This window comes from Stegostoma tigrinum, chromosome 3 (genome assembly GCF_030684315.1).
Source record: "Stegostoma tigrinum isolate sSteTig4 chromosome 3, sSteTig4.hap1, whole genome shotgun sequence".
NCBI lineage: Eukaryota > Metazoa > Chordata > Chondrichthyes > Orectolobiformes > Stegostomatidae > Stegostoma > Stegostoma tigrinum.
In genome coordinates this window covers 112736147-112762627 of record NC_081356.1, presented here as the reverse complement: position 1 = coordinate 112762627, position 26481 = coordinate 112736147, and the positions used below count along the sequence as shown (strand labels likewise).

The 26481-nt window shown below is 42.6% G+C and overlaps 1 protein-coding gene across 1 annotated transcript in view; it reads right to left on the bottom strand.

Annotated features, from left to right (window-relative positions):
• LOC132209501 (ufm1-specific protease 2-like) overlaps positions 1 to 26481 on the bottom strand; it is a 100418-nt gene that overhangs the window by 10988 nt on the left and 62949 nt on the right. The window contains exons 13-15 of the mRNA XM_059645016.1: positions 15060 to 15252; positions 8343 to 8486; positions 7996 to 8160 (exon numbers count right to left, since the gene is read on the bottom strand). Coding sequence (XP_059500999.1) covers positions 7996 to 8160; positions 8343 to 8486; positions 15060 to 15252 — 502 coding nt within the window. The remainder of the gene's footprint in view (positions 1 to 7995; positions 8161 to 8342; positions 8487 to 15059; positions 15253 to 26481) is intronic.

The following is a 26481-nucleotide window of genomic DNA, read 5'->3' as shown; positions in this document are numbered from 1 at the left end:
TAGCCATGATCTCATTGAACATTGTCTAGACTCAGGCTGAACGGCCTGTTGCTGCTCCTACATCTTCTCGCCATGCAAGTAGATAGAATCGTAAAGAAAGCATATTGCATGGAGACAGTAAGGACTGCAGATGCTGAAACCTAGAGTCAATCAAAGTGGAGCATAACGGGTCAGACAGCATCCAAGGAGCAGGAGAGTCAACGTTTTGGGTCAAAGCCTTTCATCAGCACTGGTGAGGGGAGCCCACACATAATTAGAGGGAGGTGGATGGGGCTGGGGTGAGGGTAGGTGGGATGGTGATTGGTGGATGCAGATAGGGGGTTAAAATTGTATCAGAGATAATGGGAACTGCAGATGCTGGAGAATCCAAGATAAGAAAATGTGAAGCTGGATGAACACAGCAGGCCAAGCAGCATCTCAGTCTCTGATGAAGGGTCTAGGCCCGAAACGTCAGCTTTTATGCTCCTGAGATGCTGCTTGGCCTGCTGTCTTCATCCAGCTTCACACTTTATTATCGCAGATAGGGGGTTATTGTGTTTGGTCAGTGGGAAGGGTGAAGCGGATAGGTGAGTCAAAAGATGAACAAGCCGGGGGTGGAGAGATTTTGACGTTGGTGAAGTCAATATTCACGCCATCGGGATGTAAACTGCCAAGGCAAAATATCAGGTGTTGTTCGTCCAGTTGACGTTTGCCCCGACTCTGACAGTGAAGGAGGCCAAGGATGGACATGTCACCAGGAGAGAAGGGGGGGGTAGTTAAAGTGGATGGCAGCTGGAAGGTCAGGTTGGTTGGTACATGCAGAGTGCAAGTGCTCTATAAACCAGTCCCTGAATCAGCGTTTGATATCTCGGATATAGAGGACATCACATCGGGAGCAACAGATACAATAGATGAGTTTAGATGAAATGTATGTGATTCTGTCAGAATCGGAAGGATTATTTGGGGCCTTGGATGGAGGTGAGAGGAGAGGTGTAGGGGTGATTGCAGCTGTGGTGGAGAGGTTGGTGGGGAGTGTGGAGCTGATGAGGGAGTCACAGAACGAGTGGTCCCTGCGGAAAGCAGACAGGGGTGGGGGTCTAGGCCCGAAACGTCAGCTTTTGTGAACCTGAGATGTTGCTTGGCCTGCTGTGTTCATCCAGCTCCACACTTTGTTATCTGGGGAGGGAGATATCTTTTTGGTGGTGGGGTCTGATTGCAGATGGCGAAAATGTCAGAGGATGATGCGTTGTATTCGAAGGTTGTTGGGGTGGTATGTGAGGACTAAGGAAACTCTATTCTTGTTGTTGTTGGGGGGTAGGGTTTGAGGACAAAAGTGTGGGTAATGGGAGAGATATGGTTAAGGGCATCCTTAATAAAAGAGGAGGGAGAACTATGGTCCCTGAAGTGGGAGGATTTCTGGGAAGTCCTTGAGTAGAACAGCTCATTTTAGGAAGGTATATGGCATGCTTGCCTGTTTTGGTTGGGGAAATGAGTACAAGAATCAGGACATCATGTTGTAGCTTTATAAGATTTTGGTTGGGCCACCCTTAGAGTACTGCATTCAGTTTGGTTACCACTTCACAGGAAGATTGTGAAGGCTTTGGAGAGGGTACTGAAGAGGTTTACCTGCATGCTGCTTGGATTAGAGGGTATTAGCTACAACAAGAGGCTAGAAAAACTCAGGTTGTTTTCTGGAGCAGCAGATGCTGAAGGGAGATTTGATAGAAGTGTATAAAATTGTGAAATTTAAAGATAGGTATGCTGGTCTGAATGTTTTTCCCAGAGTTAAAATGTCTAAAACTAGGAGACATGTATTTAAGGTGAGGGGGGAAAGTTCAAAGGCGATGAGAGGGGAAAATGTTTTATGCAAAGAGTGGCAGGAGTCTGGGACACATTGCCGACGGTGATGGTGAAGGTAGATACAACAGGGGCATCTAAGAGACTTTTAGATAAGCATATAAATTTGCAAGGAATGGAGAGATCTGGGCCAAGGGCTGACAGGAGGGATCAGTTTAATTTGGCATCATGTTTGACATAACATGTTGGTACAAAGGGTCCATTCCTGTACTGTAGAGTTCTATTTTCTATGTAACAGCAAAAAACATAGAAATTGACAGGGCTGATTTGCCCTTTGAGCCGTCTCTGCCATTCAACAAGATCTTCTACCTCAGATCAACCTTGTCACATTATCCCAGATTCTTGAATCCTTTAGTACCCAAACCTCTTTCTTGAGCACTCATAGCTGTCTTGATAGAGAAGTCGAATATTTCATTTGGTGAAGAACTCATCTCAGACCAAAATGATTGCCCTTATCCTAGCACCCAAACTCCATGCTCTAGATTTCCCAGCCAGTGGAAACATTTTCTCTGCAATATTCTGTGTGATCCTTTTAGAATTTCCATGTTTTAATTAGATCACCTAATGGGTCTTTTTTTTATTGGATTTTTATTGATTACGCCTGCACTTTACTGACTGCACTTTCACACCTAATAAATTCGTCCATTGTTAAACACTATTGGGAGGAAGTATTAAAGATAGCAAGGACACATAATGGACTCTCAGCGGGAAACTTTGATGTAATATCACTGATTGAGCTTGAACCTTGAAGGGCATAGCTAGCTTTCATACTGGGCTTGTAGTAGATGGTATGAGAACCAGCACAAATATCAACCTTTGGCCAATTTGATTTGTTCCAAATGCACTAGACACAGCAAAACTATAGGCATCCTGTAGCATCCTGGTTGTGGTGTGGAAGATCTGTGCTTCAGACTAGCCAGTACTCATAGCTTAGCTGTTCCTGAATAGTTACACTGGCCATCTATTCGATGATACCAAAAACCAAGCAAGCATGCTCTACCCATGAAATGCAGGACAAAACCATTCTGGAGGGCTTTGAAGGTGTAATGGCGATTACATGATCTTTGTGCAGGAAGGTGTCGGTTCAAGTCCCAACTTGTTCCAGAGGTGTGTAAGAACATCTTTGAGCAGAGTGATTTCAAATACTTAAAACGAACCAACTTTGAATTTGATCATGTTATGATCACTATTTGATAAATGTTAGGTTACTGATTAAATTCGGCTCATTACTCATCACTAAAACCAATATTGCATGTCCCCTCATTGCATCCTGGACTTCTGATGCAGGAAACTAATGTGGGCACACTCCAACAAAATCAATACCTTGCTGACAGAGAATTGTCTGCCTCTCCCAATCTACGTTAAAATTAAAAGCCCTCCTTAATATGGCTGCATTTGTTACACACTTGCTTTTTTTTCTGCACTGATACAATCTAGGCCTTCAGAGCTGCTATCAAAGAGTATAAACACAACACCTATTACAGTTTTAGATCATATTTTTCTTACCGGATGTCTGTGGTGGTACATGAAATGTTAAAATAATTTAATAGTGCTATCATCTCCTCAGATTTAAGCCATGCATTTTCTGTTACAATTTTGACGTAATCTTCATCAATTTTTATTAAGATCTGAAAATGCAAATGGAAGCAGCTTTAAAAGTAGCAATCCTTGGTAGTTATGTCATAAAAATTTGCAGAAAACACACATCATGTATCCTTGGTTCGAACTTTACTAATTCATCAGGAAAGTACTTAGAACTAGACTTAAAGATACAAGTGAAAACATTAATCTGGTTTTTTCAATTCATAGGTTGTGAGTCAATTTTAATTGACCTGGTGGCCCTGAAATATTATCCTGGCACATAACATGGGAACATGGGTGACATTGAAGAAATCAGTGGACATTCTGGATTTTCCTTACTTCACATAAAAGTTGGTGCAGTTTTTGACAATTGCATATTATGGGGTTCTACACCTAATCTACACAGAGCTGCTGCCATCATTGTGCTCCTCAGTGCCTCTGGACATTCCTATTTACCATCTTAAATCAGCAATGCTTCAAATTCAATATGCAAATTAAATTGGTCATAAACTGTTTTAAGAACCTTTTGTAAAATTCATGAGAAACCAGTTAAGGGGTGTATATGCATGTTTCTCTTGATTTGAAGTGGCTCTATTGGAAGCCACTACAGAAATGATAGGAAATAAAGATTAACACTTAAGCCATCGCTCCTGCAACCCCCCCCCCCAAATCTTCTCACTGTCTTTATCCCATTTATACCAAGCCATGCCATCCTATGCCTTTGTACACACCCCAATAGCGAACTGTATCCTCCATTTCAACCTGATACCTGGTGCTCAATCCCATAATTCTCATGTGCTCCCAGCCACTTAATATCCCAAACCTAAACCCAATGTCCCCACACAAACCTCCACCCCAGACTATGTGTACATATCAACAGTTGACTTTTTATTGTTAATAAGCCAACTTCATTGTAACTCATCCCAACCCATCTGCCATGCTTTGCCCTCGCAAGCATCCCAACAACTCACCTAATATTCATGATGGGCAGACCTCAAGACCCATGCACCGATGAGAAAAAAAATGTTTCTATTAAATAAGCAACTTGCAGCATTCAATATACTGAGAAATAAAGCACATTTACTACCTTTAAATTCCCTCACCTCAATAAAATATTATCAAATTAGTTATTTCATTCAAGTGCAACAAACATGAAAATTCACAGTTTTGCATTAAAGTGTCCAAACCATCTGAAATTGTCAACTGTGAAGTGGGACCCCACGGCGATAATTGACACTTGCCACAATAATGGAATTTTGAGTATATTAAGACGAATGTCAACACACAGATTGAAATAGAAACTGACCATTTTGTTAAATTCATTTCTTCTTTTATTAAAATAACTGAAATTCTAAATGCCTTCATACTCTCAAAAAACTCTTTGATAGACTGTTCATTGCCAGCTTGGACAAGTTGATTGTCCCAATATGTTTATTCGCTTGTTGTTCACAAGCATTTCAACAATTCCAAACAGCTCCTGACTTCTCCCAAAGGGGTACTTGACCTTTATAAAGCCTGGGTATTCTGAAGGGTGCCTTATCTCTACCTTACTACCCCCAAAAATGAGCCCCAGGACTAGTTCCAAATATATTGCCAAGAGTATCCTGACAATCCAACTGAAAACATGAGCTTCAGGCCTGTGCATAAAATGGCATAATCTACACACTTCTGGTTTCAGACATTCATCTCTAATTAAAATGATAACCAGCTAATGATTTAAATGGCCAGCTGTCTCAATAAGCTATACAAGTGTGCATTCTGAGCTAGTCCCACATTTTCACCCACAAAAATGGTAAATTCCATATTCAGGGGCATGACCTGGATTTCTAAGGACTTGTTCCTGTTTTGCCATGTTAAGTACCTATCTGACAAAATGAAAATCTGGGCCAATCTTTCATTTTTTACTCATTTGAAAAGCTTTTGGAACCAATGGCTTAGGAGCATGTGTAAGCCATTCTGCCTATCTGTTACTCAATAAGATAATGGCTGATCTAATTGTGGCCTCAACAGCCCATTATGCGTATCTTCCTTGTTTAATAAGAATCTATTGAGTTCAGTCTAGAATGAATCAATTGGTTCAGCCATGACTGCATTTAGTGAAGAGAATAGAACAGGTTAGAGACTCTCTGAGTGAAAACTTAACCCATAAAGGGCACCACATCCCAAAAGGATATTTAATCTCTCCAAACATACATTGTGGCTATCCATATGAATCTACAAAGTTCAGACCTACTCATAGCAGTTCCAGTGTGCTCAGTTTATATTCAATTTCTAAGCAATTCCAAAATCATGCCACCAAGATGTGGAGAAGTTGTGGAGGACAAGATGTGCCAACAATCCCAGAATCATTAGCAACTCCCAAAGCTACTAAATAGCCTCCACTCAAAGAAAGACAGCAGATGGGTGCTTCAGAATGTGTAGGATGTACAGGAGGCCCGGAGTCAGTGCCATTCCTTGAGATGAGAACAGTGCTGTTCTCATACATCCTGTGCAATACAACCTGTACTTCTCTCTAAGTCATTTTGATCCGAACGTCCCTGCTTACTATGATCTGCCTATACTGATTGTAAATAAAGCTTTTCACTGTACTACGGCTCACATGACAATCAATCAATCAATACCCTTTGCAACCATGACTGAGACAGAGTGTTGTTATAATTCAACCATTCTCATATCAGCGGATGATAGGCCTGCTGTGGACGAAGTTTCGATACTCGGATCTGTCAATGGATGATTTGCAGTCAATGTCAGACAGAGTGTAATGCATAATCCTAGCAAGCACTGCTCTGCTAAACTGAAAGAGGCAAAGTGATGGACTCTGAGAACTGGGAGAGTAGCAGCCGGCTCCAGTAGATGTGGGCTGGATGCAAAGATTGAGTGAAAATTTGATCGTGCTCGAAAGATAAGCAGTCACTGTCTGTTCCCATAACTAAATATGGTGTTTGTTTGTTTTTATTTGCATTTATGTCACTGAATGAAAGCAAACATTTTAACTATTGAAAGTAATTCTGGTGAAGTTCCGATATTAATCAATGAGAAAATGTTAGGCTACGCTGCATATTGGGGAACGAGTGGTACTCTTTTCAACAGGGTTCTTAGATATGATAATGCTAAAGAGAGGTAATCTGTGTAGCTTGGTTCATAAGTAACAATATACGTATGATCATGCACTTGCATTTGCAACAAATATTAACATGTTCCAGTGTACTTCGAGAAGCTTTGCTTTTTGGTTCCTCTCCCAATATAGACAATTTGAAGGACAACTGCAGGTGGTAATGCTTGATTGGTGCACAGCTGAGTTTTAAAAATGGCTCTGAAAATCTGAAAATCCCAACAGTGGTGAGAGGAGAGATAGTATGAATGAAGCACCATAGAGGCTTGGTGCATAGGCCATTGGAGAATGGCATGGAGGTTAATGCATACAGCAGTCCCAAGAAATAGGTGGTTATAATGGTTTATCGACACCCAAGGTGCCTGTATCTGATATAACCTTGAGGGATTTGAGTCAACACACACATGATTTGCGCAGTGATACAGCACCTTTTCAGTAACCTGAATGACTGCGTCTAAATCTTTGGCTGAATTTCAGCTCCAAGCTTTGATCTTTGCTCACCCAGTGCAGAGGAGCACAGGTAAACCAGAGGAACTCCTCATTGGTCTGCTTTTGGACCTGGTCAAGAAGGCCACCAATAGATTAATACAGCAGGCCATGAAGGAAGTTATTACAGCAGACAGTGGTTGTATCCACATCCAGGTGACTCTGGAGAGGGAGCATGCAATGTCCAATGACACACTTGAGGCCATCCATGACCGATGACCATTGCAGAGGCTGCAGTATGTCATCTCCCCTCAAAGCAAAGTGTTCACTTCACTGTCGTAAGTTTTCTGTGACAATTTGATGTTACAGTACCCCTTTGAGAGACTTTATTTTAGTCATTTCATTAATTTGATTTAGTGTTTACTCTGATGACGACATTTAGTGTTTTGTGGTGCAGAGGTAATGTCCCTACTTCACGGCCAGCAGGTCTGAGTTAAAATAAACATCTATAAAGGGATGGCTGAGACACTGGACATAGCAGTCAGGAGGGAGGGAGCTATAAAACTGTATCCTATGAGTAAATCTATTATCAATGATAAGACCATAAGTCAAAGGAGCAGATCTAGGTCTTTCAGCCCATCAAGTCTGCTCTTCCTTCACCGAGATCATGGTTAATCTGATAATTCTCAGTTCCTCTTTGCTGCCTTTTCCTTTGATTCCTTGATTCACCTACTGGTTTAAAATCTATCTCAGCCTTGAATATACCTAATTCCTTGCCTCAACAGCCTTCTGCAGTAAAAAAAACTCCACAGATTCACAGCCCTCGGTGAAAGGAAATTCTCGCTCACTTCTGCCATCTTGACCTGGTCTGGTCTACATGTGACTGTAGACCCACAGCAATGGGGTTGACTCTTAACTGCCCTATAAAATAGCCCAGAAACTCAATTAGTTCAATGGCAATAATAATGACCTGAGGAAAGGTACCCGTGTCCCAGGCAAGAATAAAGACAAATAGATAACAATTTACAGGGCTGACATACTTCTTTCATCTCTGAAATCAGCGGCACTGGTGTGTCAATGTAACCCTGTAAGTAGAACCAGGAGATGATGACTTGCAAACAACGGTATGGAGCACCCCAATCTCTATCCTTTTCACCATCTTGCAAGCAGTGATGAAAGGTGTAGGATCCATGTATAAATGAAACCTGTTCCAAATTAAATGAAACATAACATTTGTCAGGGCAGTGCATATAATTGAGTTAAAATATAATTTTCCTGACTGTGGTCTACTCATGCATTACACAAATGTTTTAATGACAAATAATTTTGACTGTTGTTACTTTGTTTCCCGTGAATAGTGCACAGTATTGTAAAATTAGACGTGTACCTTGAACTCATTGGGATCGGGAGCAGGAATATACTTATGTATATCTTTGTAGTACTTAGATTCCACCTCATCAGCTGGAAAGCTAAAAGCCATTTGACGGCGGAAGAAGGGTTTATTTTCTAGGCCAAATTTAGCGTGTAATTCCTGTATAAACCAAAAACGTAAAACTCAATAGCAAGATGCTGATATCATCATTCAAAGAATATTATGTTATAAATTATACATGAAGTTGTAGACTCAAGCCACAACCAAAAGTCCAAATATCTAATTTCTGAAATTTCTAGGGTGTTCTCACTGTATCCAATCTATATGAAAGCAGAGGCAATAGCTGCTAGGTAGGACTGCAGCTTTATTGATCATGACTAATGTGTACAACTAGTGCTTCATTATTCACTCTGGAATGGTTTATCTCTAATTTTATGATTATGAAGAATATAGCATAAGAACATAAACAGGAGCAGCAGAAAGCCAATTGACCCTGCAAGCCTTCCCTACTATTTCATACAATCATAGTTGAACATCCACCTCAATTTTTTAAATATTTTTTCACAGATGTGATATCATTTCAGCATTTATTATCCATTCCTAATGGAGTCAACCACACTGGTGTACCTCTGGATTTATATGTAAGCCAGATCAGGTAAGATTAGCATATTTGATTCCTGAAAGTGCATTAGTTATCTAGATGTTTTAAATGACAATCTCCAGAGTTTACATGGTATGCATTAGGCCAGCTTTTTTTTATAGAACTCAATTATTCCAGATTTTGCCTCAGTGGGATTCAAATCCTGTTCCATAGAACACCAGCCCCAAAGTCTGGATGACTTGTGATTTCACTGCTATGCCACCACCTCCCTTACAGATACATGTGATTCTATGCTACCACATTATCCCATTATTTCTTAATTCCTCAAGGATGCAAAAGCATAGTCTTTATCTTGAATAAGTTCAATGACTGAGCATTCACAGACCTTGTTCACAGTATGGCTGATCTGATTGTGACTTCAGATCATAATCCTGCCTACGCCAAAAACCTTTGACTCCTTGTTAATCAAGAACCCGTCTACCTCTGCCTTAAGGCGCTGCAATGACTTGTCTCCACCTGGGGAAGAGAGTTTAAAGGACTCTTGACTCCTCAGGGGTAAGAAAATAGTCCTCATCTGTGTCTTAAATGGAAGACTTGTTATTTTTAAAACTGAGTCTCTAAATCTAGTCTCTCCACCAATGGGAAGCATATTTTCTGCATTCACCCTCAATTCTTTCAGGATCTTAAATGCTTCAACTAAGGCTGTTTCTCATCATCTAAACTGCAATGGATGCAGGCACAGTCTGTCCAAACTTCCCTCATCAGCTAAAATTTTGCTCACTCGCTTAATCTATCAGTAACCCTTTGCAGACAATTTGTGTCTGTCTCACAACATGCTTTCCTGCCTATCTTTGTATCATGAGCAAAATTATCAATCCTGCAATGTGTTTGCTCTCAGGGCTCTTGTGGCATGGTGGCAGTGCCCCTATCTCTGAGCTAGGAGACCCAGGTTCAAGTCACACCTACTCCAGATGTGTGATATAATATACCTGAATAGGTTGATTAGAAATTCTATATTTGATACCTTTATCTAAGTCAGACTCAAAATATCTGATGCCCTTTTAGCACATTATCACATCTTGCCAGCCTGAAAACATCTCATTCCTATTAATCAGTCCTCCATATTGTTACCAATGACACAGGTCAGAAAAGACACAAAGTCCTAAAGTAAGAACGTAGGGAGCTAGGAAGCATGTTAAAAAAGATAGGACCCCAAAGCATTGATCTTGAGATTGCTACCAGTGCCACATCAGTCAGAGTCAGACTGCAGGATGGTATGTTGCCTCCCTGGTGCCAGCGTCAGGGATGTCATAAAACGGCTGCAGGGCATCCTGAATAGGAAAGGCGATGAGTTAGAGGTTATGGTACATGTTGGTACCAACCATATGGGCAAAGTGAGGAATGAGGTCTTGCATCAAAAATTCAGGAAACTAGGCAGTAGATTAATAAATGGGGACCACAATGAATAGAGCACTATTACTAAAGGAGTCAATTACTGCAATAAGGAGATAAGTACTTTGGAGTACTTATCAGTGCCATGTGCTAGTGAGTTTAGACATAGGAAAATGGAACACACAAATGCATGGCTCAAGGGGGAGGGTTTTAGATTTTTAGATCACTGGGACCTTTCTTAGGGGAAGGTGGAACATGTACAAATGGGACGGTCTGCACCTGAACCACACTGTGACCAACATCCTTGCAGGTAGGTTAAAATTGTATCAGTGATAATGGGAATTGCAGATGCTGGAGAATGCAAGATAATGAAATGTGAGGCTGGATGAACACAGCAGGCCCAGCAGCATCTCAGGAGGTGTTTGCTAGTGCTATTGGGAGGAGATTAAACAAGTTTGGTGGGAGGAGGGGTCATGGAATATTGGTGAAATAGAGATACATTAGGCTACTGCAAAGAAAGCAAGTCGAATTGAGTTCACCTATGTTGAGTGTCAAGAGAGTAAGGCATGGCTAGGTGGTTTTTAATGCTCGTGAGTGTCAAGAGAGTAAGGCATGGCTAGGTGGTCTTTAATGCTCGTGAGTGCCAAGAGAGTAAGGCACGGCTAGGTGGTCTTTAATGCTCGTGAGTGTCAAAAGAGTAAGGCATGGCTAGGTGGTCTTTAATGCTTGGAGTGTAATAGGTAAAACTGATGAGTTAAAAGCATGGACTTACACATGCAAGTGTCATATGGGTGCCATTGCAGAAATATAGTTGAAGGAAGGGCAGGACTCAACATTCCAGGTTATAGGATCTTTAGGCGACTCAGAGGAGAGTGTTAAAAAGGTGGTCGTAGAGCATTATTACTAAAGGAGTCAATTACTGCAATAAGGAGATAAGTACTTTGGAAAAGCCCTCAAATGAGGCTTTGTCATTAGAATGTCGGAATGTTAAGGGGGCAGCCACTTTATTGGGAGTGCATCATAGGCCCCCTAAGGTTCAATGGGAAATAGAGGAGCAAATATGTAGACAGTTCAAGAGAGGTGTGTAAGAGTCATAGTGGTGTAATGAAACAAGGATATTTTAGCTTTACCAATGTAAATTGAGTTAGTCAAAATGTTAAGGGTTTAGAAGAGGTGGATTTCTTGAAATGTATCCAGGAGAGTTTTTTTTTGTATCTATACGCAGAAGGGCCAACAAGGGACACTGCAGTGCTGGACCTGGTTCTGGGGAAAGAAGCCAGAAAATTGTTTGAGGTAGCAGTGGGGGAACAGTTTAGTGTTAGCGACCACAACACAGTACAGTTCAAATTTCTTATGGACAAGGGAAATGATAGCCTGCAAAAAATGGCTTTGGATTGGGGGAAAGGCACATTTTATTAAAATAAAGAAGGATCTGGCCATTATTGACTGGGAACATCTTGCGGGTAAGTCTACAGCTGAGCAGTGAGGGGCATTCAAAAAGAAACTTGGAAGAATGTATATCCATTAAAGGGAAATGTAGCAGCAGTAAGTTCAGACAACCCTGGATGCCTAGGACAATTCAGGACTGGATGAGGAAGAATAGAAAGGCTTTTAGGAAGTCCAAAGGGAATGATGCAGCTGCTGCCCCGGAGGAATATAGCAAGTGCAAGAGGGAACTTAAGACAGCAATTAGAAAAGTAAAAAGAGGATATGAGAAAGGACTTGCAAACAGGGTTAGGGAGAGTCCTAAGATATTTTATAAATACTTTAAATGGAAGAGCTAACCAGAGAAAGAGAAGGGCCAATTAGGAACAAAGGGGTCAACCTGTGTATGAAGCCACAGGATATTGGATAGGTGTTGAATTAATACTTCTCTTCAGTCTTCATTCTGGAAAAGGAAAATGTGGGAAGGGAATTCAGGAAAGGGACCATGAGGAACTTGCACAGTTTGATATAGGAAATAGGGAGGTTCTAGATGCTCTAGACTTAAAATGGACAAATCCCTTGGCTTGGATAAATTGCATCCCAGGCTGCCGTGGGAGGTCAGACAGAAAATTGCAGGGGCTCTGACACAAATTTTTAATTCCTCTCTGGGCATTGGGGAAGTGCCAGAGAATTGGAAGATGGCTAACGTGGTTCCACTTTTCAAGAATGGTGGTAGAGATGAATCGGGAAATTACAGACCAGTGAGTCTCACATCAGTGGTAGGAAAACTATTGAAGAAAATTCTGACAGAGAGAATGAATATTCATTTGGATAGGCATGGGTTAAATCAGGATAGTCAGAAGGAGGTCATGCCTAACAAATTTCTTAAAGTTTTTTTGCAAAGGTGATCAAGGACGCGGATGAGGGAAGTTCATTTGTTGTAGTTTTTATGGATTTTAGGACAACTTTTGACAAAATTACATATGAAAGACTGTTTGAAAAGTTAAATGACATAGAATTGAGAATGGTTAATAGTATTGTAGAATGGCTAATAGTGAAGAAGATGGTTGTATTTTTCAGGAAGATATAGATGGTTTGGTAAAATGGGCAGAGTGGTGGCAGATGATTTTTAACCCTGATAAGTGCAAGGTGATGCACTTTGGAAGAAGAAACAAATGAGGGCGTATTTAGTGAATGACAGGACACTGGGTAGTTTAGAGGAATAGACAGATCTTGCAGATTTATTATTCCCAGATCCCCGAAGCTCGCAGAACACTTTAATAGGATTGTTCAGAAGGCTTATGGGATACTTGCTTTTGTTAATCATGGCACAGAGAAAAAGAACAAGGATGTAATGTTGAGATTGTACAGAACATTGATTAGGCTATGCCTGGAGTACCCTGTGCAGTATGGTTGTCTCACTGCAGGAAGGATATGATAGCAGTAGACAGGGTACAGGGACGTTCACCAGGATGTTGCCTGGGATGGAGAAATTGAGCTCTCAGGAGAGACTAGATAGGCTTGCATTGTTTTCCTTCGGTTGAAGATGGAATATGATTGAGACATATAAGACTTTGAGGGGTATGGATAGGGTGAATGGAGATCAGATATAACATAGTGTGGAGCTGGAGGAACATGGCAGGCCAGGCAGCATTAGAGAAACTGGAAAGCTAACATTTCTGGTCAGGATCCTTCTTCAGAAATTTTCCTCCAGCTCCACATGTGTTATCTCTGACTCCAGCATCTGCTGTTCTTACTGTCTCTGAGTGAATAGAGACCAGTTGTTCCCCTCAGTTGAGGGGGGGGGTCAACCATGAGGGGGCAGAGTTTTAGAGTAAGGTGCAGGAGGTACAGAGGGGATTTGAGAAAAAATGTTTTACTCAGAAGGTGGTGGGGATCTGAAGTGCACTGCTGGAAGGTAATGGAGGCCAGAAACCTTACAACCTTTAAAAAACAATTTGGGTGAGCTCTCAAAATATAATGTTCAAGGACAAGTGCAGTAATTTTGGATTACCGTGCCTTTAGTGGTGGTTACGTCAGTGTGGACACAATGGGCTGAAAGGCCTTTACTGCTCTGTATGATTCTATGAGTTAAAATGGCATGGTATATCAGATGAATACATGGCTAGAGAAATGATGAAAGGGGGAGGGTTCAGAGTTCTTGGGTATTGGGACCACTTCTAGGGGATATATCACTGGTACATGCTTGGTTGCACCTGGATGGGACCAGACTGACATCCTCGGGGATATATTTGTGGCTGTCATCTAGGAATGTTTAAATGAGAGTGGCAGGAGGATGGGACCTTATACTGGGAGATGAATGTCAGGAAAACAAGGACTGAACAAAAGACAGAATGGGAAACAAGATAGGTGGCAGGCTGAGAATCCAAGGCTAGATTCATGCAATCTGTTAGGGATTATTTCCCCAATCTCATTCTTTTAATGGCCTATGTTCACTTTGACTCCTCTCTTCCTCTTTTATATATTTTATTAAGATATTATTTCCAAGTTTACTCTCAAACTTTATCTTTTTTTTGGTCGTCTTTTATTGGTTTTTAAAACTGTTACCACCTTACCATCAACTTTTGATACATTGCATGTTTTTTTTCTTTCAATTGATCTGATGCAATCCTTAACTTTGCTAAATGACCATGGTTGGCTTATCCCCTTGCTAGAATACTTCTTTTGCATTGGAATATGTCCTTGCTGTCAGCTATGAACTATTTTCTTAAACATCTGCCATTGATCTTCAGCATAAACAGCTATGATCAACCCTCAACTCAATTATGCTTATTTAAGTTTAGCGCAGTTGTTTCTGACCCAGGTTCATCTTCCCGAACTGAATGCTAAATTCTACCACGTTCTGGTCACTGTTCCTGAGTGGATCTTTTACTCTGACATTCTTTATTAAGCTTGCCTTATTACACAACACCAGATCAAAAATAGCCTGATCTCTGGCTGGATCCACAACATATCATTCTAGGAAACTGTCCAAAATGCACCTTATGCATTCTTCCACATGGCTTGAATTTGTAACATGGCCAAACAGATTGTCATTCAACCCAGAAACATTGACATGCCAATGGTTGGGGAGGGGAAGAGCAGGTGAATCTCCTACTAAGCATGGTCGATGCCTGTCAGGTCATTGCCTGTAGTGAGAAGTTAACAACATGTTTCAAGAAAATGTTTCTTTGAAAACAGATGTAAGCATGCTTCTGCTTTCTTAAAATACCAATAGAAATACAAAAGAAAGAGTAGGCAAACTCATGGACAGACTAGATAAGTAGAAAAATTGTCCTCAATTCCAACCATACTTTCCGTTGCAGTTCCAGAGTTTCATCACTGACTCCAGCAGGGAATATTACTGTAGTAAGGGCTGTTTGCTTCGGCAAATCAAAGTGGAATGCTTGGGGCTGTGGAACAGTCTTTCCTTTTGTGTATCGTTGAATGCATTCATCCATTGCAGACAACTGTGTGGTGACTGCTTCTATAAGCTGATCCTGTAGCCTGTTAAACACATTATTTATCATAATGGCATAACCTAACTTTATAACTGGAATACATATAAAATGTTACTCAACAAGAAGCCTCTTATCTCAAACACAAAATTGTTTACAAAAGCATTTAGTTCCCCTAAAAGCTGCCACTTTCTCTCCAAATAACATCAGAAAAATTTAAATACCTTTAGACTCAATAAAAAGGGATATCATGGTATATTTTCCATCATTTTTCTATCAAATTCGTCGACTTCAAATTTCATAATTCAGAGCCATTGTTAACTGTCAGGTACAGAAACATTGAAACTGGAACACCTCTGTTAAACACTTTGATGGTAGTGCTTAGTACTTATAATATTTGCAGCTTTTATTTTAGATCTTAAGCATTTCCATATTTTCTGATATCCATCTGTACTTATCTAAAAAGGACAGATTTTGATACCTGGAATTTCATCATGGATGTTGAACTATTTCCCAATGTCATGATCCTAACTCCTACTCCTAGCTCTCACTGTCATTTTCCTGGTGGAATGGGCTGGAATAAGGCTGAAGCTTCCCACAGTAGGCTCAAGGTGAAGATGAATGGATGCTGAGGTAGGTAGGCTAAAAGATCTGTTTCCATTCACTTGAACTGCAGGCTAGTTCTACAAGTGAGTATGAGGCCCCCCTTACCCTCATCGCTATCCCCTTACACAAGTGTCATGCCTCATGACTCCCATGCTCCCATATCCTTCTAAACCTTGTCTCCCTACACTCACCTTCCATTCTATTCATTTGGAGGAGAAAATATGAAGAGTAGGCTATTCAGTTCCTCGAGCCTGCTCAACCAAGCAATTAAATCATGACTGATATTCTACCTCCACGTCATTTTCCTGCACCAATCACATATCCTTTGACATATCTAGAAATCTATTAACTCTGTACTGAATATTCACAATGATAGCTTCCACAACTTACTTGGGTCAATAATACCAAGGATCCACTACCCTCCAAGTGAAGAAGTTACTCATCTTGCACCGAAATAGCCTTTCTTATTTTGAGGCATTTATCCTGATTCCAGGTCTTCTAGGAGAAAAATCCTTCTTGAATCAGTCTACCATGTAAACCCCCGTCAGAATTCAGTATACCTCAATTAGATCATCTCTTATTCTTCTAAACTTGATAGCATATAGGACAGTCCCCTCAATCTCTCCTCATTGGTCAATTCTGCTGTCCCAAAACTCCACCTTCCCAGGGATCAGTCTTTGTTGCTCTCTATCTATGCCAAGTGCATCCTTCCATAGGTAAGGGGACAAAACACTGTTTATAAAACACCAGATGCAGATTTATCAAGGCTTTGTCTAATGCAGTAGGATTTCTTTACTGCTGTATTCATGCCCTCTTGCAAAAAAGGATAACATGTTCTTTGCTCACCTAACACATACTTCACCTTTATGCTAGCATTCAGTGACTTACAAACAATCAGATCACTTCCAATTTCTCATCAGACTCAGTATCCACTCTGTATAGTAGTATTGAACCCTAAAATAACACTGAGTCATCTTATAGATCATGAACAGGCTTTGAGGAGTAAGGAGGCGAGTTAGTCACTGCAAAATTCCAAGCCTCTAACTTGCTTTTGTAGCCACAGTATGCATATGCCTAATTCAGTTCAATTTCAGGTCAACGTTTTTCTTAATCTATCCAACATTTATTACTCATCTGCAGTTTTCCCAGATGACAGTTAAGAGTCCAAACACATTTCTCTGGGTTGGGAATCACATGGGCCAGACCAGGTAAGGATGTCAAATTTCCTTCCCTACAGAATGTTAGTGAACCAGAAGATTTTTATGACAATGACTCATGGTCACCATTGGTTTAGTTTTTCTTAAATTCAGATTTTCGTTGAATTCAAATTTCACTATCTGCCACTGTGGGATTTGAACACACATCACCAAAATGTTGACCTGGTGTGCTTCATTACTAGCCCAGTGACATTACCAGGATTCCAGAATAATAATGTTCAGGGATTCAGCAATGGCAACCCATTAAATGTCAAGGGGAGATAATTAGATTTCCATTTCTCCAACAACATTCAAGAAGCTTGACACTACTCAGGGCAAAACAGCCCACTTGATTGGCATCATATCCACAAGCATCTGCTCCTTCCTCTATCAATGTACAGCAGCAGCAGTGTGTACTATCTACAAGATGCACTGTACAACTTCACCAAAGATCCTTAGACAGCACCTTCCAAACCCACGACCATTTCTATCTTGAAGGACAGGGGAAGCAGGCATATGTGAAGATCACCACTAGCAACTACCCCTCCAAGCTACTCACTATTCTGACTTGGAAATCTGTCACTATTCCTTCGCTGTTGCTTTGTTGAAATCCTAGAAATCCCTCCCTAATGGCATTGTGGGTCTACCTGCAGCACATTGACTGCAGTGGTTCAAGAAGGCAGCTCAATACCACCTTCTCAAGGACAATTAGGGACGACCAGTGATGGGCACATCCCACTAATGTAAAAAAGGATGATTAGTCTGAGATTTGTACGATGTGAATGTTACTTGCCATTATCAGCTCAAGCCTTGATCTTGTCCAGGTCTACCTGAATAGTGCCACAGGTTGCTTCAGCATCTAAAAAGTCATGCATTTGGGCTGAGCCTTTGTAATCATCAACAAATGTTTCCACCTCTGGGGCCTTGGGTGCTACCCTGAGGAACCTTGCACTGGTGACCTTGAAATTAGATGATTGACTTGCAATCATCATAACCATCTTTCTTTGCGCTTGGTATTAATCCAACAAGTGAAGAGCTTTCCCCCTCATTCCTATTTGTTTCAGTTTTGCCAGAGCTCCTTGATGCCATATTCAATCAAGTGCAGACTTGATGTTGAAAACAACCACAGTGTTTTCACCATTTGAGTTCAGCTGTTTTGGCGATGTTTCAACAAGACTGTTATGAGTGAGAAGCTGAGGGACTCTGGCAGAAACTGAACTAAATGCCAATGAACAGGTTATTGCTGAATATTTGTTGCTATTGGAACTGTCACTGAACCCTTCCATCACTTTGCTGGTGGAGGAGTAATTGGTTGGGTTGGACATGTCCTGGTTGAAGTGAATGGGTGAGCAAATTTCCACATTCCCAGTTAGATGCCATTGTTGTAAATGTACTGGAACAGTGTTACCTTTGGAACAATTACTTCTGGAACACAAGTCTTCAGTATTATTGTCAGAATCATGTCAGGGCCCATAATCTTTGTAGAATTCAATGCATTTGGCCATTTCTTAATATCCTGTGAAGTGAATCGAATTGGCTCCATTTGTGACGCCGGGGTCCTCAGAATGAGGGTGAAATGAATCATCTACTTGTCACTTCTGGCTGAATACGGCTGTGAGTGTTTCACCTTTTCTTTAGTACTCATTTGATTATACCATAAGACCATAAAAAGTAACAGCAGAAGCAGGTCATTCAGTCCAATCTGCTCCACCATTCAATAAGTTCATGCCTGATCTGATAATCCTTAATTCCAGTTTCTTGTCTTTCCCCATTACTCATCATTCCTTTACTGATTAACAAAATGTCTATCTCAACCTTGTGTAACCTTGATGGCCTGACATTAATAGCTATCTGTGGTAAAGAATTCCACAGATTCACAACTCTCTGAGAGAAGAAATTCCTCCTCATCTCAGCCTTAAATTTGTGACCTCTTATTCTAAGATTATGCCCTCTGGTTCTAGACATTCCTACAATGAAAAACAACCTTTCCACATCTACCCTGTAAAGTTCACTGACAATCTTGTGTGTTTCATCAAATCCATTCCTGAGGATGGGATCACTGTGTGACTTCCCCCTACAGCTTTTTGTTCAATTATCCACCAAAACTCTCGACTGGATGTGACAAGACTGTAACTTAGATCTGTTGTTTACAAGATCTCTTAGCTCCGTGCATTGCATGTTGTTTCCATTGTTTGTTATTGAATTAGTGCAGTGTTGTAATTTAACCTGGTTGATATCTGAATTTTAGAAATGCTTAGTACTGCTTCGGACATGCCCTTTGCACTTTCCTAGCTTGACAGTAATGTCAACAATTCAAGAGATGTTCTCCATGATATTACATATTGTAGTTGGATATGCTACTGCTGTCATTGGTGGCCCACTGTGCCTGATGGATCTGCAGTTAGAGGTTGCAAGATCTGTTAGAAGTCTGTCCCATTTGGTGTTGCGGTAGTGCCAGATAAAATGATGAAGGGTCTCCTCAATGTGAAAACAGTATTTATTTCCAAACCACTATGCAGTGGTCTATCCTGCAAATATTTTAATGGAAGATGACATGGTGAATCCTTACTGAGCTGAATCCATTTATAACTTTGAAATTCAGCCAAGTGCTCATGATGAGATTCCATTTCACATCCACACAGACAAAACCTCCACAGTTGAATACTTTAAGTATCTGAAGTTTTCCTCAGAGCTCAACCATGCCTTTCAGCTCTGTAATAGGAAACTAGATGATTGAAATGAATTTCAAAGAGCTCAGCCATCTGTTCAAGCTTTGTAGTGGGATTGGGGAGAGGTTTCATAATTTCACTGGTATTAGTGTTTCTGAACACATCCTCACTGGTGCCAGCTGCCACTTAGTCATTTAACACCCTACTGGCCATTAACTGGTTGTAGGCAAGATTCCTGCCTTTCACTCAAGAAGAGGTCCCATCTCAGAGTGCTGTGAGCTTGTATTTACAGCTGGAATTAAACCGAGTACTCAAGAAAAGAGGGACCTTGGGGGAGTCCCAATGAGATAAGAGGGCATATGAGCTATGTACTGATCTTTTTTCCTCTTGAGGCCTAAACAACATAACTTACCACACATCGTACCATTGCTGAACTTGAGACAACCTCAAAATTGAAGTCATGTGAGATGCAACCTTTAACTGGGCATTAATTAAACACTCATGGGTCTCAATTAAGATGAGAGTGGGTCATTTGGCTTCCATGATTGTCAACAGGTCGAAGATGATTGATAGGCCAGGAGAAAAGCCATCATAAGATAATAAAATGTGAGGCTGGATGAACACAGCAGGCCAAGCAGCATCTCAGGAGCACAAAAGCTGACGTTTCGGGCCTAGACCCTTCATCAGAGAGGGGGATGGGGAGAGGGAACTGGAATAAATAGGGAGAGAGGGGGAGGTGGACCGAAGATGGAGAATAAAGAAGATAGGTGGAGAGAGTATAGGTGGGGAGGTAGGGAGGGGATAGGTCAGTCCAGGGAAGATGGACAGGTCAAGGAGGTGGGATGAGGTTAGTAGGTGGCTGGGGGTGCGGCTTGGGGTGGGAGGAAGGGATGGGTGAGAGGAAGAGCCGGTTAGGGAGGCAGAGACAGGTTGGACTGATTTTGGGATGCAGTGGGTGGGGGGGAAGAGCTGGGCTGGTTGTGTGGTGCAGTGGGGGGAGGGGACGAACTAGGCTGGTTTAGGGATGCAGTAGGGGAAGGGGAGATTTTGAAACTGGTGAAGTCCACATTGATACCATATGGTTGCAGGGTTCCCAGGTGGAATATGAGTTGCTGTTCCTGCAACCTTCGGGTGGCATCATTGTGGCAGTGCAGGAGGCCCATGATGGACATATCATCTAGAGAATGGGAGGGGGAGTGGAAATGGTTTGCAACTGGGAGGTGCAGTTGTTTGTTGCGAACTGAGCGGAGGTGTTCTGCAAAGCGGTCCCCAAGCCTCCGCTTGGTTTCCCCCATGTAGAGGAAGCCGCACCGGGTACAGTGGATGCAGTATACCACATTGGCAGATGTGCAGGTGAACCTCTGCTTAATGTGGAATGTCATCTTGGGGCCTGGGGTAGGGGTGAGGGAGGATTGCCATCTGCAAGCCCATGGGCAGTTCCCATTAAATTCTGCCCAGGTGAGAAAAAGGCCAGAGCTGAAATTGAATAAATAGGTCAAAACAAAATGGTCAATTGATACAATTGGATCTGAATTTCAATATTGTTCAATGCAGAAGAGAACATACCTAATGGCTATTCTAATGCACCTAGAAATAGAAAAGCAAGGAAATGGCTCTGCATGAGCTGAAGAGAGAGATAGGGTCTTCAAGGGATCAAGGTCTAAATCTAGATGAGCAGGACACTCATCCTATGAGATGAGAAAAATGCAAACTGCTCTGCCGGAATTAATGTGTGTTTTCAGAAGAGGTCCCTCATTTTTAGGTAGTTATCACCCAACTAAGGGCATTAGCGAGCGTGGTTCCAGCTGGTAGTCTTCTCTTGTTTCAAACATCCCTGTCCTATCCTTCCACATGATCTACATCCCTTGTAATCTAACTCCCACCTGATGCCTGGATCCTTCAGCAATTTGTGCCTTGGGTTAAAAGAACCAAAAGAAGTGCAGGATGCTGGAAAGCAGAAACAAAAACAGAAATTGTTGGAAAAAAACTCAGCATGTCTGGCAGCATCTGTGGAGAGAAATCAGAGTTAATGTTTCGGGTCCAGTGACACTTCTTCAGAACTAATGGCAGTTTGAAAAATGTTGGCTTTTATGCAGAAGATCAGTTGAGGGCAGGGAGTAAATGATAGGTGGAGATAGAGCCCAAGAAGAAAGGAACATGGTTTTAGAGACAAAGCAGTGGGTACCTGTCAGCCTAGGAAACTGAATATTTGCTAATGCATCCTATTAGTGGCTAAAAATGGGTGGTGTGTAATAGCAGACCATGTGATAACAGGGCCTGGTGTGTGGAATTGGAGATAAGCTTGGGGAAAGGTGCTCAACCGCTAAAATTGTTGAACTCAATATTGAGTCCAGAAGGCTGCAGAGTTCACAAGTGAAAAATGAGGCGCTGTTTACTCAGCTTGCACTGATCTTTGCTGGAGCACTGCAGCAAGCTTGAGACAGAAATGTTGGCCAGGGAAGAGGGTGATGTGTTGAAGTTGCAGGCAACTGGCAGCTCGGGGTCTTTTTTGCTGGCAGAATGTAGATCACTCGGGCTATTTCTCCAGTGTAGAGGGGACCACATTGTGAGCAGTGAATGCAGTAGACTGGATTGAGCAAAGTGCAGGGAAAGCTTGACTTCACTTGCAAGGTATATCTGGGCCCTTGGGTGGTGAGGAGGAAGGAGGTAAATGGGCAGGTGATACATCATCTGGAGTTGCAGGGAAGGTGCTGTGGTGGGTGTTGGGAATGAAGGAAGAGTGGATTAGGGTGGTCAAGAAGGAATGGTGCCTGCGGAAGGCTGAAAAGGGAGGGGAAATGAATATGTGTCATCATGCTGGAGGTGGTGGAAATGGCAGTTAATAATCCTCTGGATGTGGATGCTGGTGGGATGGTAGGTAAGGTCAAGGGGTACCCTATTTCTGTTATGGGAAGGAGTGAGGGGGCGAGGACAGAACAGGTGCAGTGGAGACAGAGGAACTGGGAGAATGGAATAGAGTCTTTCGAGGAAGCAAGATGTGAGGATGTACAATCAAGGTAACTGTAGGAGTCTCTACACATGTATCCCCCATGAGGAAGCCTAAAAACCCTCTATTTCTTCCTCTCTTGTCGGCCCAACCAGTCCTCCTTCACTGACACTCTCATCAGCTTGACAGAACTCTTCTCAACAACTTTTCCTTTAACTCCTCCAACTTCTTACAAACTGCGCATCAGCATGAGTCTGAGCTATGCCTGCTTCTTTGTAGGTTACATGGAACAGTCCCTCTTCTGTACTTATACTGGCACCATTCCTCACCTCTTCCTTTACTACATTGATGACTTATTAATACTGAGTCATGTTCCAATGAGGAGCTCGAACAGGTCATCCATTTCACCAACATCTTTCACCCTGACCTCAAATTCACCTGGACCATCTCCGACACTTCTCTCCCCTTCCTGGACCTCTCTGCCTCGATATCCAGCAACTGACCACCCACAGACGTCCATTTCATACCCACCGACTCCCATAGCTACCTTGATTACACCTCCTCTCACCTACCCTCCTACAAAAATGTGATCCCCGCATTCCCAGTTCCTTCACTTCAGCCGCATCTGCTTCTGGGATAAAGTATTCCATTCCCAGACATCCCAGACGTCCTCCTTCTTCAAGGACCATAACCTCCCCTCTCCCATGATTCATAATGCTTTTAGCCACATTTCCTGCATTTCCTGCACTACTGCCCTCAAATCCCCTCCCCCCCAATAGCAATAAGGATAGAATCGTCCCCAGTCCTCATATACCACTCTACCAACTTCCAAATCCACTGCATCATCCTCCACCCTTTTTGCCAGCTGCAATCAGACCTCACTACCAAAGAGATATTTCCTTCCCTGCCCCTATCTGCTTTCTGCAGGGACAACTCACTCCTCGGCTCCCTCATCTGGTCCACACTTCCCAACAACCCCGCCATATGCTCCTGAGATGCTGCTTGGCCTGCTGTGTTCAGCCAGCTTCACGCTTTGCTATCTTGGATTCTCCAGCATCTGCAGTTCCCATTATCACTCAACCCCACCACACTTGGCACTTTTCCCTGCAAACACATGAGGCGCTACACCTGCCCCTACACCTCCCTTTCGCCTCTGTCCAAGGCTCCAAACAAGCATTTCAGATCTGACAAGAATTCACCTGTATGTCTTCTAACTTGGTCTATTGCATCTGTTGCCCCTGATGTGGTCTCCCCTTCATCGGAAAGATCAAGCGCAGAGCCAGTGACCGATTCACGGAGCATCTGAGCTCTGCAGGCTACAATCAACACACCTTCCTGTTGCCAGCCAAAGCAACTCCACCTCCCACTCTCTTGGTGATAGGTCCATCCTGGGCCTCCTCTATTGTTACAATGATGCCACATGTAAACTGGAGGAAGAGCACCTTATGTTCCACCTCAGGAGCTTACAGCCCAATGGCCTCAACATAGAATTCACCAGTTTCAAAATCTCCGCACCCCCAGCCTCATCCCACATCCAGCCCTCATTCTCATCCACACCTCATTGACCTGACATAACCTGCCTTTCTTCTTTCCCATCTGTCCGCTCCACCCTTCCCACTGACCAATCCCCACTACCTGCTACATGCATCCGCCAATCATCATCCCATCTACTTTCATCCAGCCCTAACCCCTCCCTCTATTTATTTGAGTTCCCTTCCCCATCCTGAGTTGGATGAAGGGTCATCAACATCAACTTGCCTGAGCTGCTGTGCTCCTCCAGCCCCACATTTTATCGATATTAACTGTGGGAATCGGTTGGTTTGCAGTGCTTATTGGTAGCCAGCCTATCCCCCGAAATGGGAACAGAGATGTTGAAGAAAGGAAGGGAGGAGTCAGAAATGGACTAGGTGAAGGTGACAGTCGGGTGGAAATTGGAAGCGAAATTGATAAATGTGTCCAATTCCGGATGAGAGAGCGCGATATCTGGTAGATTGATGTTATCATCGGTGCTGCTAGCAATCAATTGAGTGACTGGCAGTTCTCCAGTCACCCCAGTGCCACTGGGAGGTTTGAAGAAGGCAAGGTTTAAAGGAGATTTGATGAGTTGGTTACAATCATCAGGGCTGTGGACTTGGTAGACAGGGAGAATGAAAAACATTCATATGCTATACTTGACAAACACGTTGTACTTTTGTTCAGCATTTGCATGTTTCTTGAAGAAAGAAATTGGTTCCCTGAAATTATTTTGAAAAAATAATAGACATAAGTGCAATGTCATCTTGACTTAGGAACCATTTTAAAAATAAAAAAAAGAACCAAAAGGGAACCCTGAGAGAGCCATGAAGTCACTGGATTTCTTTTCGGCTGAGGCTGGGTGTTAAAAATTACCAGAAGAATTCTGTCTTTTTGAGCTGCTTGCATATTATTAATAACAATAATAATATGCCATGTTTCAAGAAAAAAATAAGATTATCTAGGTATAATATGTGCACTGTGTTTCTTTGGACTACTGACCACAATTTTGAAAGTTGAAGGGGGATGTTTGTAGACATGTCAGACTTTGCTGGGGGTTTTCAAATAGATCTTACAGTTCATCTTCAATGTTGGAAAGATAGATAAATATGGCTTCCAAGGAGTCAGTCAACAGCAGTTAGAGCAAATTTAATTTCTCCATAAAAGCACTTCAATCAATACCAACACTAGGCAACGGCTTTGCAGAACGTCTACGTTCTGCTCACAAAAAAGTCCCTGAACTACCTTTTGCCTGCCACTTCAATGCACCACCCTGCTCCCTGGCTAACATCTGTGTCTGTGGCTTGCTGCAGTGTTCCACTGAAGCTCAACACAAGTTGGAGGACCAACACCTTATTTTCTGGTTGGGGACCCTCCATCCCTCTGAATTCAATACCGAGTTCAATAATTTTAGGGCCTAAACTCCCCCGTGTCCCAGCCCCCACCCCACATGCCAGGCCTTGTTACCAGAGATAATGGGAACTGCAGATGCTGGAGAATCCGAAGTAACAAAGTGTGAAGCTGGATGAACACAGCAGGCCAAGCAGCATCTCAGGAGCACAAAAGCTGACATTTCGGACCCAGACCCTTCATCAGAAAAGGGGGATGGGGAGAGGATGCTGAAATAAATAGGGAGAGGGGGGAAGCGGACCAAAGATGGATAGAGGAGAAGGTAGGTGGATAGGACAGTATGGGGGGGAGGTAGGAAGGGGATAGGTCAGGCCAGGGAGGACGGACAGGTCAAGGGGGTGGGATGAGGTTAGTAGGTACGAAATGGAGGTGTGGCTTGAGGTGGGAGGAGGGGGTAGATGAGAGGAAGAACAGTTTAGGGAGGCGGGGACAAGCTGGGCTGGTTTTGGGATGCAGTGGGGGGAGGGGAGATTTTGAAGCTGGTGAAATCCACATTGATACCATTGGGCTGCAGGGTCCCCAAGCGGAATATGAGTTGCTGTTCCTGCAACCTACAGGTGACAACATTATGGCACTGCAGGAGGCCCAGGATGGACATGTCATCTAAGGAATGGGAGGGAGAGTTAAAATGGTTCATGACTGGGAGGTGCAGTTGTTTATTGCAAACCGAGCGGAGGTGTTCTGCAAAACGGTCCCCAAGCCTCCGTTTGGTTTCCTCAATGTAGAGGAAGCCACACCGAGTACAATGGATATAGTATACCACATTGGCGGATGTGCAGGTGAACATCTGCTTGATGTGGAAAGTCATCTTGGGGCCTGGGATGGGGGTAAGGGAGGAGGTGTGGGGGCAAGTGTAGCACTTCCTGCAGTTGCAGGGGAAAGTGCCGGGTGTGGTGGGGTTGGAGGGGAGTGTGGAGTAGACAAGGGAGTCGCGGAGA